The 13,459-nt window shown below is 53.3% G+C and overlaps 1 protein-coding gene and 1 long non-coding RNA gene across 3 annotated transcripts; both read right to left on the minus strand.

Annotated features, from left to right (window-relative positions):
* Positions 1-495: 495 nt before the first annotated feature.
* Positions 496-9,806, minus strand: LOC134957864 (uncharacterized). 2 transcript variants are annotated; one of them, XR_010186772.1, is made up of 4 exons: positions 9,678-9,806; positions 7,157-7,229; positions 4,740-4,872; positions 496-2,293 (listed from the first exon to the last, which is right to left on the minus strand). XR_010186772.1 is itself a non-coding variant. In XM_063940083.1 (3 exons), the coding sequence occupies exons 2-3, from the start codon at positions 7,205-7,207 to the stop codon at positions 4,024-4,026; spliced, it is 900 nt and encodes a 299-aa protein (XP_063796153.1). In that variant the 5' UTR covers positions 7,208-7,229; positions 9,678-9,806; the 3' UTR covers positions 496-4,023. The 2 variants fall into 2 exon arrangements, 1 of the variants encoding a protein (XP_063796153.1); XM_063940083.1 differs by having other exon boundaries at positions 496-4,872.
* A 430-nt stretch (positions 9,807-10,236) lies between these two features.
* Positions 10,237-12,470, minus strand: LOC134956880 (uncharacterized). The gene is made up of 3 exons (XR_010186254.1): positions 12,248-12,470; positions 11,310-11,372; positions 10,237-10,434 (listed from the first exon to the last, which is right to left on the minus strand). It is a non-coding gene; the product is annotated as an uncharacterized LOC134956880 (long non-coding RNA).
* Positions 12,471-13,459: the final 989 nt, after the last annotated feature.

Raw genomic sequence — 13,459 nt, forward strand, 5'->3', positions numbered from 1 at the left:
AAATCCCTCGCCAGGTAAATTTTGTGAAATGTAGCCCACAAGCTACAATAACTATTGCTATCTAAAGGTGGCGTCAGCTACTGGGGCCATATAACTCCTGAAAACATTGCTCAATAGCTACAAATAATTCCATATCCTTTACTATTATCATCATTTACTTGTATGGCACAACAAAGGGTTTGCACTACCTTACAAAGTTAATAAACAGGAACAGCATAAACAGAACAAGAAAAAAGTGATTACATTACAAATCATTGCAGGACATGGCAAGGTTTACAAACATTGCGGCATAAGCAGTCATCGTAACTAAATAAGCAGTGGGACGGCAGACCCATTGAAAGCAGTTGGGAGAAGATGATAGTATATTGGGCCCTACACACTGGGCGACATAAGCCGCTCATAACTTTATTGTGATTCCATAAACCTTTTCTTTAAGCTAGCTTATCACTAAATAAACCACACAACACACTGAAATAAAGACACGGACACAGTAGCTGGAGTTAAAGGTCAGACAATGTTTATTAATCGCTGACCAACTCTTTAAACTAATAATTGTGATCGAATTGGAATTGATTTTGAATATAGATTTAAATTTAAATTTAGTTTGGAGGATGGCAAACAGAAAATCGCTGCCAAACACCAGCACCCGTCACCTAGATGAAAAACCACCAAACCAAGGAGCGGAGTACACATACCCCGCCTCCTTCCCGCATAACCCGCATTGTGCTGGCCTTACCCCTCTCTCTCTGGCAAACGTTCGGTTCCCGCAGGGGAACGTCTAAATGTCCAACCGCAAGAAAAGGACACACCTGCCGTCCTTCTAAAGAGGGAGCCCCACAATGACCACTTATGCCTGTGTGACAGCTGGTTGGCAGCGACTTCCCGCCAATCTGGCTTTCAATAGCCCACAGCAAAAACAAAAACGTAGCCGAAATCTGGGAGGGTGGGCGGGCATACAATGAATGGCAAGAGGAAGTCTAGGAAAATGGCCACCACCTATATACTACCCTAAGACCCTCCTCTTAATATTGATGCACAACCTTCTAATCCAATAGTAAAATACCAACCGGGAAAACTGATCTGCCTAGCAACTGCTTAGTCATTTAACAACCAATCACAAAAAGTTGATCGCTTATATGGCCTCAGGCTTATGCAGCCTTCAGCTTATCTAAGCCGCTCATAACTTTATTGTGATTCCATAAACCTTTTCTTTAAGCTAGCTTATCACTAAATAAACCACACAACACACTGAAATAAAGACACGGACACAGTAGCTGGAGTTAAAGGTCAGACGATGTTTATTAATCGCTGACCAACTCTTTAAACTAATAATTGTGATCGAATTGGAATTGATTTTGAATATAGATTTAAATTTAAATTTAGTTTGGAGGATGGCAAACAGAAAATCGCTGCCAAACACCAGCACCCGTCACCTAGATGAAAAACCACCAAACCAAGGAGGGGAGTACACATACCCCGCCTCCTTCCCGCATAACCCGCATTGTGCTGGCCTTACCCCTCTCTCTCTGGCAAACGTTCGGTTCCCGCAGGGGAACGTCTAAATGTCCAACCGCAAGAAAAGGACACACCTGCCGTCCTTCTAAAGAGGGAGCCCCACAATGACCACTTATGCCTGTGTGACAGCTGGTTGGCCGCGACTTCCCGCCACCAAGGTTTAACAAACCGCCACCGCCATCCGCAACCACAACAATAACTAAATAAGAAACTAACTAGCTCTACCGAAAAAGACCAAAAATATCCTCCAGAAAAAACTGCACTCCTTCCGGAGAAAGGTGAACCCCATCGTCTCTGTAGAACTGCCTGTTCCGCAGCACCAGCAGAGGATGCTTGATTGCCACTCCGCCTATGGCCTTGACAAAAAGAGACACCGTAGAATTCACCTTTTTGCGTGCTTTCTCCAGCGCCGAGAAACGCACCGCACCACGCCAATGGAAACGGGGCACCATTTCCGACCAAACAATGCAGACCCCCGGCCAGTGACAACGGATCGCCACTAAGTCCGCCTTTACCGACAAAATAAGATCTATGCCTTTAACTCGCCCTAGATCATTACCCCCCAAATGAATGATGATACAACTGGGGCGACCCCAGCGGCGCTCCCGAGAAAAAAGGACACGCAACAGATCACCCCATAACATGCCCCTAACACCTAACCATCTCAATTGCCTGGACCCAAAAATCTCCGTCGCCCTAGCTGCCATGGGATGTTTTTCCGCCCAAAAAATATATGAATGACCAACCATCCATATGTGGTCTCCAAAATTGATGACAGCTGCAAAAGAAAATATCCTAACATCAGCTTATGAACATACTTCATACGAAAACACAACTTAATCAAATTGAACCCAAGTGAAGGAGAAAAATTCAAAAAACCTCCCGTGGACCTTGAGAACAGCCAATTGAAATTAGGCCCCCTCGGAGGAAAAATTTTAAAAATTCACTTCACACCCTCGATTCCTGAACGGTAAGCGTTCAAAAACCGACGAGTAAACACGTTTTTGGGTTAGCGCAACAGGCGCACTTATAACTTATCTATGCGGACATAGGACCTATAGGAGGCCGACTTCCAGCGACCCAAATCCCGAATAGCCGCAGGTGATGAACCTGCAGCCGCCGCATGGGTAGCCGCCCCAATCCGAAAGGAATGGGTACCAAAGTCCGCCTCCTGCAAGCCCAATGCCGTTAAACATTTCTTGAACACAGACGCAAACTGAAACTTTGTCAGAGGGTCAAACTGCGCGTGCACCAGCAACTGGTTGCCCCCCAGAGGTCTTAACCGCACATACTCTTGCGTCAACCGCAGCGGGCAAACGCCCGGTTCCTCCTGAGCCTCCAAAGACAACCAGCGACCCCGACCTGTTTGATCTGTCTTGGATCGCACAATCCTACAGAGCAACAGGCCCTCCTGCAAGCGCACATTCTCGTACAGCAAACCTGATTCCTAGCCATGGGGATAATCCGGCACGCAAAATCGAGAGAACCGAGCAAGGACTGCACCTGCTTAAGCCGGACCCTACGTTTGCCTAAACAGTCCGTAATCAAACCCAACAGCTTCCGCACCTTATCCTCGGGCAAGCGACAGCAACCCCCCACCGTGTCAATTTCGATACCTAAATAGCTAAGACAAGTGCAAGGGCCCTCGCACTTATCTGGCGCGACAGGCACCCCTAAAGCGCAGAATAACGACCTGGCCACCGAGAGAATGTCCCCACAGACCGAACTGTCCCCGGGCCCTACAAAGAGAAAATCGTCCAGGTAGTGAGCCACCCCCGGTTGGCCGGAGGCGGTCTGGACGCACCAGTGCAAAAATGTGCTAAAGCATTCAAAGTAGGCGCAGGAGACAGAGCAACCCATGGGGAGACACCGATCCACGTAAAATTCGCCCCCTAGTTTGAAACCCAGAAACCGCAGGGAATCTGGGTGCAGCGGGAGTAGCCGAAAGGCCGACTCCACGTCCAATTTTGCCAACAGACCCCCTGGCCCACAATCCCGCACTAAGCGCAGCGCGTCATCAAAAGACTGATAACGTACCCTGCACTTGTCCTCCGGAATAGCGTCGTTGACCGACAATCCCGGAGGGTGCGACAAGTGCTGTATCAAACGAAACTTGCCCGCGGCCTTCTTGGGCACCACCCCCACGGGGGAAATGCACAGGGAGGGCAGCGGGGGAATGGCGTAGGGCCCAGCCATGCGCCCCAGGCCAATCTCCCCGCCCACTTTCCGCCGGACCTCCTGCGGGAATTCGCGAGCCGATCTCAAATTCTGGCGCGCCACCACGTGCACCGAATCCGAAATGGGCAAACGAAAACCGTGTCGAAAGCCCTCCCAAGAGAAACGATGCCGCCGCCTCATCGGGGTACAAGCTAAGCCAGCGCTGCAACTCGGGAACTAGAATCGGGGAGAAGGCCTTACTTGCCAATTCCCCCGGCCTCGGTGGAAGCGGCGGGCTTCCCGCCTGTTGCCGAGGTGCAATCCTTGGCCGGGTGACTTGCTCCGCACAACTTACATGAGTGGCGAAAACGACAACTTGCCGTCGTTGTAGGCAAAGCACCTGCCTTTCCCTGTCAAGCGGGAACCCGCCGCCCCGGTCGCCCCGGGCTTCTTGGCCGTGTCGTCCGGGGTGGGTTTGACCTGCTGCGTGACCTCTAACCACACCTCAACATCCTTAAAACCCGCGGGCAGGATGGGGTTGCCATCCTGATTGCGACGAAACTTCTCGTCGTAATCCCGCCAAGCGGAACCCTTGGATTTTAAGTACATATCGTGTACCAAAAACAAATATTTAACCAAGTTGGCATACTCCGAGGGCCGCGATTCCGTGTAGCAAGCCGTGAAAACCAAAAAACCCCGCAGCCACTGGTGAAAATTGCGAAACGCATTTTCCCCAATACCACCCGGTTTCTTGGCTGCGTCAAAGCCTTGTCGCATTTCCTCCGTAAGGGTGAATATGTCTACATACTTCCCCTTCCGGATTTTTTCCCGCATGCGCTTGCGAACCCCCCGTGTAACTGCAGTGTTGGCGCAATGTACCATCTCCCCATAACGGGGGGGGTCGGGAGAGACCACCGGCGCAGGAGCGGACGCCTTATGCGCCTCCTTCGCCATTCGCCGCGCGATGAGTCTAGCTAATTTACGCGGTCGCCGCGGAGAGCCGGACGAAACGCTGCTAGAAGATGAGGAACTACAGGTTGAAACATGTAAAGGAATGTTTAACTCACCGGTGCTAGAAGGACCCGGAACCGCGTCGTCCGCTGCACCCGCCTCCGCTGATGTCCGCACCTCCCCGGTTGCTGTTGCGTTCGTCCGCGACCCTCGCCTCCTGCCGGGCGTAGCCCCTGCATTGAACGGAACCTGTGAGGGAGAAACAGAGGGGACAACAGGCGTAGGGGGGACCAAAACATCATTAACAAGTGGTTGAACCTGCGGAGGAGGAGTCCCCGCCCCGCCGCTCCGCGGCGGATGGCCGCCTGGAAGCTGCAGGTGGGGAACCCCCACCGAGGCGTACCCGACCGACTGCGTAAAGGCAGCCCCGCTCACTGCACCGACACTCGCGGGGTAAGACGGCCGCCACGCAGTATGCGGCGGGCAGCCGCTCGTCCCCGCCCATCCGGCGGAGACCGGAAGGAACTGAGGGGGCGCCGGGAGAGGAGGCCAACCCAGTGCCACCTGACTCCCCCCGACCAGTGACTATCCCGCCTGCAGGCCCGCAAAGGCCGAAAAGGGCACCGCGACCCGAGGGCCGCCGACCGACCACGTGGTCTGCACGCCGGCGCCCGCGCCGGTTACGTGCGGGGAAAAATGTGTACCGGACGCAGTCGTGAAGCCCATGGAGGGCATGCTGGCGGCTAAGGGGAATGTCGGTGCCAGAGGCCACGGAAAACCCCCGGGGAAGGGCTGGCTCCCCGCGAAGCCCTGTTGCGCTGCCACCGACAGAGACGCGCCGGGTGTCATGTAAGCCGCTGAGACGGCCGCATGTGTGGACCCAAACTGAAACGGCCCGGGAAGGGCGAGGGCAGGGGTTTGAAACCCTGCAAACGGAGACGCCGCGAAAGCCAACGGGGGGGCTGACGACCAGGGGCCGCTGACGCAGGCCCCCGCCGTAGGGGCCACCTCCGTGAAACCCTGCCATGCTACCGCAGCTGGGGCGGGCGCAGCGGCAGACACTGCCACGTCCCCTGCCCCAGCAACACCAGGCCTAACCCAATCCTCATTCCCCCTTAAGTACTGGGGTGTGGAAGGACCCGCGCTATGGAGGAGTAAATTGGGGCCCTGCGCTGTTCCGAGGACAGCGGGGGCCTCTCCCCGCTGTCCCGGGCTCATGTTCCCTGGCTGTGTAGTGGCCCCCCTCTCCCCCCCCGCAGCGCCGTCGCGGCCGTCTGGCACCACGTGCGCCACCGGGCCGCCGACGAGAGCCGCACGCGGGGAAGGAGGAGGAGGACCGGCGCTGATCCTAGCGCCGGGAGAGGGAGAGGGTGAAGGGGGCTGTGCTGCTGCGAGCGTCGGTGCCCGCGGCCCGGCGCCACGTGACGAGCGGCCGCTGGCCGCCTGCCTCCGTCCGGCTGGGAAGCGGGCTGCCACTGCCCGCCCCCGCCGCCTGTCCGTAGCAGGGGAAAACATTCTCTGCGGCCCTGCACTAGGGGAACGCGAGCAGGGGGTGCTCCCAGCCTCCACGAGGCGGCGGGGAGGGGGGGCAGAACGTCTGGGCCGCGGCATGCTGGAGGGAGGGAGACACTGGAGCAAAATCACTGGCACCTAGCAGGAAATTGCAACAACAACAGGGGGGGGGGGGGGGGGGGGGGGATCAAAAGGAGGCACAAATGCACAGCAAATCAAGCAATAAAGGATAATGATCTACTTATCCTTCCTGGCCATACAATGAATGGCAAGAGGAAGTCTAGGAAAATGGCCACCACCTATATACTACCCTAAGACCCTCCTCTTAATATTGATGCACAACCTTCTAATCCAATAGTAAAATACCAACCGGGAAAACTGATCTGCCTAGCAACTGCTTAGTCATTTAACAACCAATCACAAAAAGTTGATCGCTTATATGGCCTCAGGCTTATGCAGCCTTCAGCTTATCTAAGTAAAAGATATGAACGATCTTGTTCATTAATGAACGAGATACCGTTCATATCTTTCAATGTGGAGGCACCAGCGATGAAGGATGTGTGGCCCCGCGCTCGTTCATCGCTGGTGCCCCGTCGGCTGTACATGCAGGCCAATATGGATGATCTCGTCCATATTTGCCTGCTGTGCTATGGAGCCGGGTGACGGGGGTTAAATGAAGAAACCTCACTCCCCCCGCCCCGCCGCCACCGGATCGCCCATTGGCCGTATCCGCCATCGGGCAGCTCGTTAAATGTGTAGGACCCTTAAGTGTGTACGGTGTGTAAAGTATACACAGTAACTATTGGGAGAGTTCTACCATGTCCAAACTCTATATGTTTCATGTCTAACTGCTGTGGGACATCCCATACAATCAGGAATGCCTTCAAGCCAGTTTTTCCTAAAAATCTATATCTTTAGGAAAAATGGTCGGAATTGTTATGAACTGCTGTGGTAACCCTCCTAATGACTAATTAAGCAATTTGAATTTTCTAATTAGCTTATTTAGTCTTTAATTACTCACCTTCCGCAGCACTGCCTCTCCTGCAGTTCTCTTCTTCTTCTTCTTCAGCATCACAGAGCAATTTTCCAGGGACCTGTCGGGCACAGGACAGGTACATACTATACCTCCTCCTCCATGCACAATACACTGCAGCCAATACCCTGAACCTCCCTCCCCACACACTACACTACAGCTGCTACACTGCACCCCTCTCCCCGCACACACTACATTACACTACCGCTGCTACCCTGCACACCTCTCCACACACACACTACATTACACTACCGCTGCTACCCTGCACCCCTCTCCACACACACACTACATTACACTACCGCTGCTACCCTGCACCCCTCTCCACACACACACACTACATTACACTACCGCTGCTACCCTGCACACCTCTCCCCACACACACTACATTACACTACCGCTGCTACCCTGCACCCCTCTCCACACACACACTACATTACACTACCGCTGCTACCCTGCACCCCTCTCCACACACACACACTACATTACACTACCGCTGCTACCCTGCACACCTCTCCCCACACACACTACATTACACTACCGCTGCTACCCTGCACCCCTCTCCACACACACACTACATTACACTACCGCTGCTACCCTGCACCCCTCTCCCCACACACACTACATTACACTACCGCTGCTACCCTGCACCCCTCTCCACACACACACTACATTACACTACCGCTGCTACCCTGCACCCCTCTCCACACACACACTACATTACACTACCGCTGCTACCCTGCACCCCTCTCCACACACACACACACTACACTACCGCTGCTACCCTGCACCCCTCTCCACACACACACACTACATTACACTACCGCTGCTACCCTGCACCCCTCTCCACACACACACTACATTACACTACCGCTGCTACCCTGCACCCCTCTCCCCACACACACTACATTACACTACCGCTGCTACCCTGCACCCCTCTCCACACACACACTACATTACACTACCGCTGCTACCCTGCACCCCTCTCCACACACACACTACACTACACTACCGCTGCTACCCTGCACACCTCTCCCCACACACACTACATTACACTACCGCTGCTACCCTGCACCCCTCTCCACACACACACTACATTACACTACCGCTGCTACCCTGCACCCCTCTCCACACACACACACTACATTACACTACCGTTGCTACCCTGCACCCCTCTCCACACACACACACTACATTACACTACCGCTGCTACCCTGCACCCCTCTCCACACACACACTACATTACACTACCGCTGCTACCCTGCACACCTCTCCCCACAAACACTACATTACACTACCGCTGCTACCCTGCACCCCTCTCCACACACACACTACATTACACTACCGCTGCTACCCTGCACCCCTCTCCACACACACACTACACTACCACCACTACCCTGAACCCCACACATGACACTGCCACTACACTGCACCCTCTTGATCCACACACACTACACATGCTGGTGCTGGCCCAGCGGTCAGAGAGCGCAGCAGTGGGGAACAGATGACAGCAGAGCGCCAAAGCAGATGAACATTTCCCTTTTTCTTTCCTCGCACCGCTGGGTTTTCAAAGCAGAAAACCTAGCCCGCAACATACTGTTACTATGCCACTTCTGCCCCCTCCCCCACCACACACTTTATTTGCCACACCCCAGCACAAATTAATATGACACCCCACTTCCCCAGCACACATGAATTTGATACTACCCCGTTCCTCCTTGGCACACACAAATATGATACTGCCCCCCTCCCCACAACATGCACACATGAATATAATACTACCCCCCTCCCCACAACATGCACACATGAATATAATACTACCCCCCTCCCCGCAACATGCACACATGAATATAATACTACCCCCCTCCCCGCAACATGCACACATGAATATAATACTACCCCCCTCCCCGCAACATGCACACATGAATATAATACTACCCCCCTCCCCGCAACATGCACACATGAATATAATACTACCCCCCTCCCCGCAACATGCACACATGAATATAATACTACCCCCCTCCCCGCAACATGCACACATGAATATAATACTACCCCCCTCCCCACAACATGCACACATGAATATAATACTACCCCCCTCCCCGCAACATGCACACATGAATATAATACTACCCCCCTCCCCGCAACATGCATACATGAATATAATACTACCCCCCTCCCCAGTCACATGACAAATGAATAGGATGCAACTACGGTAGATGCTAGAATCAAGTGGGCGATATAGAACCAACCATGCAACTACCCCCCCCCCCCTCCCCAGACACATGAATAGGATGCAACTACCCCTCCTCCCCAGACACATGACAAATGAATAGGATGCAACTACCCATCCCCCTCCCCAGACGCATGGCTAGGATACAACTACCCCCCTCCCTCCTCTGACACATGACTAGGATACAACTACCCCCCTCCCTCCTCTGACACATGACTAGGATACAACATCCCCCTCCCCTCCCCTTCCCTCCCTTTGTTTGTCAGCAGCAGACTTTACCTGAGTGTCAGCTCCTCTGTAGCTGGTGGCTAGTGCTGCAGGCTGTCACACTGGCTGGCTGCTCCTCCTCTCCTCACGACAGCTTGCTCCTCCAGACAGTGTACACACAGTCACATGTATATCATGTGACTTCCTGTGGTGTCTCCTATTTGACTCCGTAATAACTGATGGAAGGGGAGAGGGGGGGGGGGGCGGTGCCGAAGACCTGCCGAAGACCCGCCCCGAAGGGGGGTGTTTTCAGTGACATAGGGGAGGGAGGAGAGGAGTTGGGGGAGGCGACGCTGCTGCCTGTCTTCCACTGACATGGGCAGCGGGGAGGAGCAAGGAGGAGAGGGAGGGGGAGCTGACTCACACTAGGAGCTCACGCTGTCACAGTGACAGCAGAGCTTCTGTTCACACTTGCGGCACCGCTGCCTGTCACAGTGTGACAGGGGCTGCGGCAGCCAGAAGCAACACGGCGCATCAGCAAGGCAGCAGAGCGGGGACAGCGCCTCTCCATCCTGGCGCCTCCCTGCTTTGCGGACCTTGCTGAGCGGATTGCGCCGGCTCTGGCTGTGGGTGACGCTGAGGATGATGTTAGGGAAAGGCAGCGTAAGATGGGCAGGCGGTCACACTGGGGAGAGAATGTGGGTGAAAGGCAGTGCGAAACCGCATTAAACAAAAAAAAAACCATAAAAAAAGTAAGCTTACCTCACTATTACTTGATTTCAATTTATCCAATCGGAAATTGAGAGTAGGTCCTCACCTTCGCCAATACCTACAAAGTACAAAATATATGTTTATATTATAATTAATGTAGGAATTCTACATAATAAGAAATTGTAATATAAGAAATAATATAATTCATATTTTAAAGGGCGGTAGGGAAAGGCAACAAAAAATGGGCAGAGGGTGACACTGGGGAGACATAAAGCATAACGGCCATGAAGAGGCAGTGGTAGAGGGTGACACTGAGGGGAGGGAGACGGTGATGTTGGGAAAGGGCAGTGGGAGATGGGCAGTCGGTGACACTGGGGTGAGGTAGAGGATAACTGCACTGGGGAGAGGCAGTGGATGACACTGGGGATGGATAGAGGGTGGTGCTGGGGAGAGGCAGTGGTAGAGGGTGACACTGAGGAGAGGGAGATGGTGATGTTGGGAAAAGGCAGTGGGTGACACTGGGGTGAGGTAGAGGGTAACCGCGCTGGGGAGAGGTAGTAGGAGATGGGCAGTGGGTGACACTGGGGTGAGGTAGAGGGTAACCGCGCTGGGGAGAGGTAGTGGGAGATGGGCAGTGGGAGACACTGGGGTGAGGTAGAGGGTAACCGCGCTGGGGAGAGGTAGTGGGAGATGGGCATTGGGTGACACTCGGGTGAGGTAGAGGGTAACCGCGCTGGGGAGAGGTAGTGGGAGATGGGCAGTGGGTGACACTCGGGTGAGGTAGAGGGTAACCGCGCTGGGGAGAGGCAGTGGGAGATGGGCAGGGGTGACACTGGTAGAATTACAGGGTGACGCTGGGGATTGATAGTGGGTGATGGCTGAGGGTGATGCTGGAGAACAGCAACGGAGATGGGCAGGGGGTGGCCCTGGGGAGAGAGTGTCGGTGACAGACAGTGGGAAACTGCAGTAAACAAAACAAAAAAAATAACTCACTATTACTTTCCTCCAATTGGTCCATTCGGACAGCGACAGAAGGTCCTCACCAGGTGCCAATACCTGCAATGTACAAAATATATGTTTAGATTGTAATATAAAAAAATACATATAGAGAGAGAGAGAGCAGGCAGCAGCTATAATACAATAGTGCGGGCCAAATATACAATTAGCTCTGATCGTTTCGGAGTTAATGAATTCGCCCCCCTAAATATTCAATTACGAACCGTTTTCGTCCATTTTAGAGCCATTTTTGCCGATGTCTTTTCCCCTCTTTTTGTAAGTGAAAAGGCATTGGTGAAAAATGCCTCAAAATTGGCGAAAATGGTCCGCGGTTCGACGGGAAACACATGGATTTGCCGATCCACGTGTTTTCCGCCCGTGCCGCATTTTTCACCTAGGCAAAAAAACGGCCCTGCTATTGCATAGGGCGAATCACCATTCGGACTAAAAACAGCACAAAGCTAAATTTTTTCGTCTAGGTGAATTTTTTTTAAGCTAATTGCATACCCCCCGCTACCTGATACAGAGTCACACACCTACATATACACGGTTGGGTGTGCGTTACCACCGCTGGGGATCCAGTCGGTCAGCATACTGACCGTGGGATCCTGGCGTCAAAATGCCGGCAGGGGGGGGGGGGAGCGCAACAAGCCACTTGCGGGCTTACTGCGCTCGCCGCGCTTCGGGGTGGGTGGTGACTCTATGGGTGTCGTGGACACCCACAAGTGGAAATAGTCCCTGCTAGTCGGCATGCCGACTGTCAAATTTAGAGGGGGCGGGATATAGCCGTCGGTACTCCGTCGGTCACATAACTAAATCCCCATATACATACCCCGCCCCACCCCCTACCATTATCTAAACCCCAATAAAGTTAAAATAAATAAGCACTATTAAATAAATATTTTTTACATTTATAATAAAAATAAAACACTTACCTTTTTTTCTGTAACTGCTTCTTCTGTCTTCAGCGTTTCCTGCTCCTTCTGTCTGGCTCCTCTTCGGCGGCCATTACACTCCTCTCCACACCAGAGTCCAGTCCTGAGGGAGGGTAGGGGAGGGAGAAGAAGGGAGGAGGGAGATTGGGGGCGTTGCATAAGCAACAGAGGCAAGAGACCTATGGGAGGGGAGAGAGGGGGGTGGGCGGCACACTGCATAAAGAGAGGAGAGACGGCCAGAGATAGGGCAAGGGGTGGCACTAGATTTAGAGATCAGAGAGGGGGGATAGGGCAAGGGGCGGGGCTGGATAGTGAGGAGAGAGGGGATAGGGCAAGGGGCGGCGCTCAATATTGAAATCCTGGACGGAGGACGGAGAACGCGTCGCCGCTGCCTGCCCCTGTTGCCTGTCTCCGCAGCATGACAGGTGCGGGCAGGGCGGCGCAGCGCTGTGTGTGGAGCTTGGAGCCGGAGGTGGGCATAATGAGCTATCCGCACCGCCGCCGTACTTTAGTGTGCTGCCGGCGCCGCTGAGCTACATCATGATATCAGCGGTAGCTGGCAGAAACAATATGGACAGAAGGGATGCAGTTGCAGGGAAGCGCCTCTCTGGCCAAGCGCCTCCCTGCAGTGCATCCCTTTGCTGAGCGGGTCGCGCCGGCCCTGCTGCTCTGCATAAGAACTTAATTGAGGTAGAGATTCTAACGCGATGTGGCGCAGGTGAGATTGTGTTTATACCATGTATACCCCTTATCCCCCCAAAATTTTACTTTTCAGTCCAAGCACCAGAGCCGGCCCTAACCAATATGATGCCCTAGGCAAGATTTTGGCTGGTGCCCCCTAGCACCACCACTAGTTCCGCCTCTGACAGTGCATCCCTTTCCCAGCACCACCACCCCTCACCCAAAGCAGTCCTTATTTTAAGTTTTCCTACCCCCTATATTCTAAATAGGAAAAGTGTGCACATTCGGCGCACAGCCCAAAAAGGGGTGTGTTTTTGCTGGGAAGGGGCATGGCCACACAATAGTACCCCCAATTCAAATTACGCCACACAGTAGTGCAACTTTATTCACATTTTATCATGCGATAGTGTCCCTAATTCACGTTACATCACACAGTAGTACCACTTTACCTTATATACATTATTCCTCACAGTAGTGCCCCTTATTCACATTACATCACACTGAATTGCTCCTTATTCACATTATACCACA

This window comes from Pseudophryne corroboree, chromosome 9 (genome assembly GCF_028390025.1).
Source record: "Pseudophryne corroboree isolate aPseCor3 chromosome 9, aPseCor3.hap2, whole genome shotgun sequence".
In the NCBI taxonomy this organism is placed as follows: Eukaryota; Metazoa; Chordata; class Amphibia; order Anura; family Myobatrachidae; genus Pseudophryne; species Pseudophryne corroboree.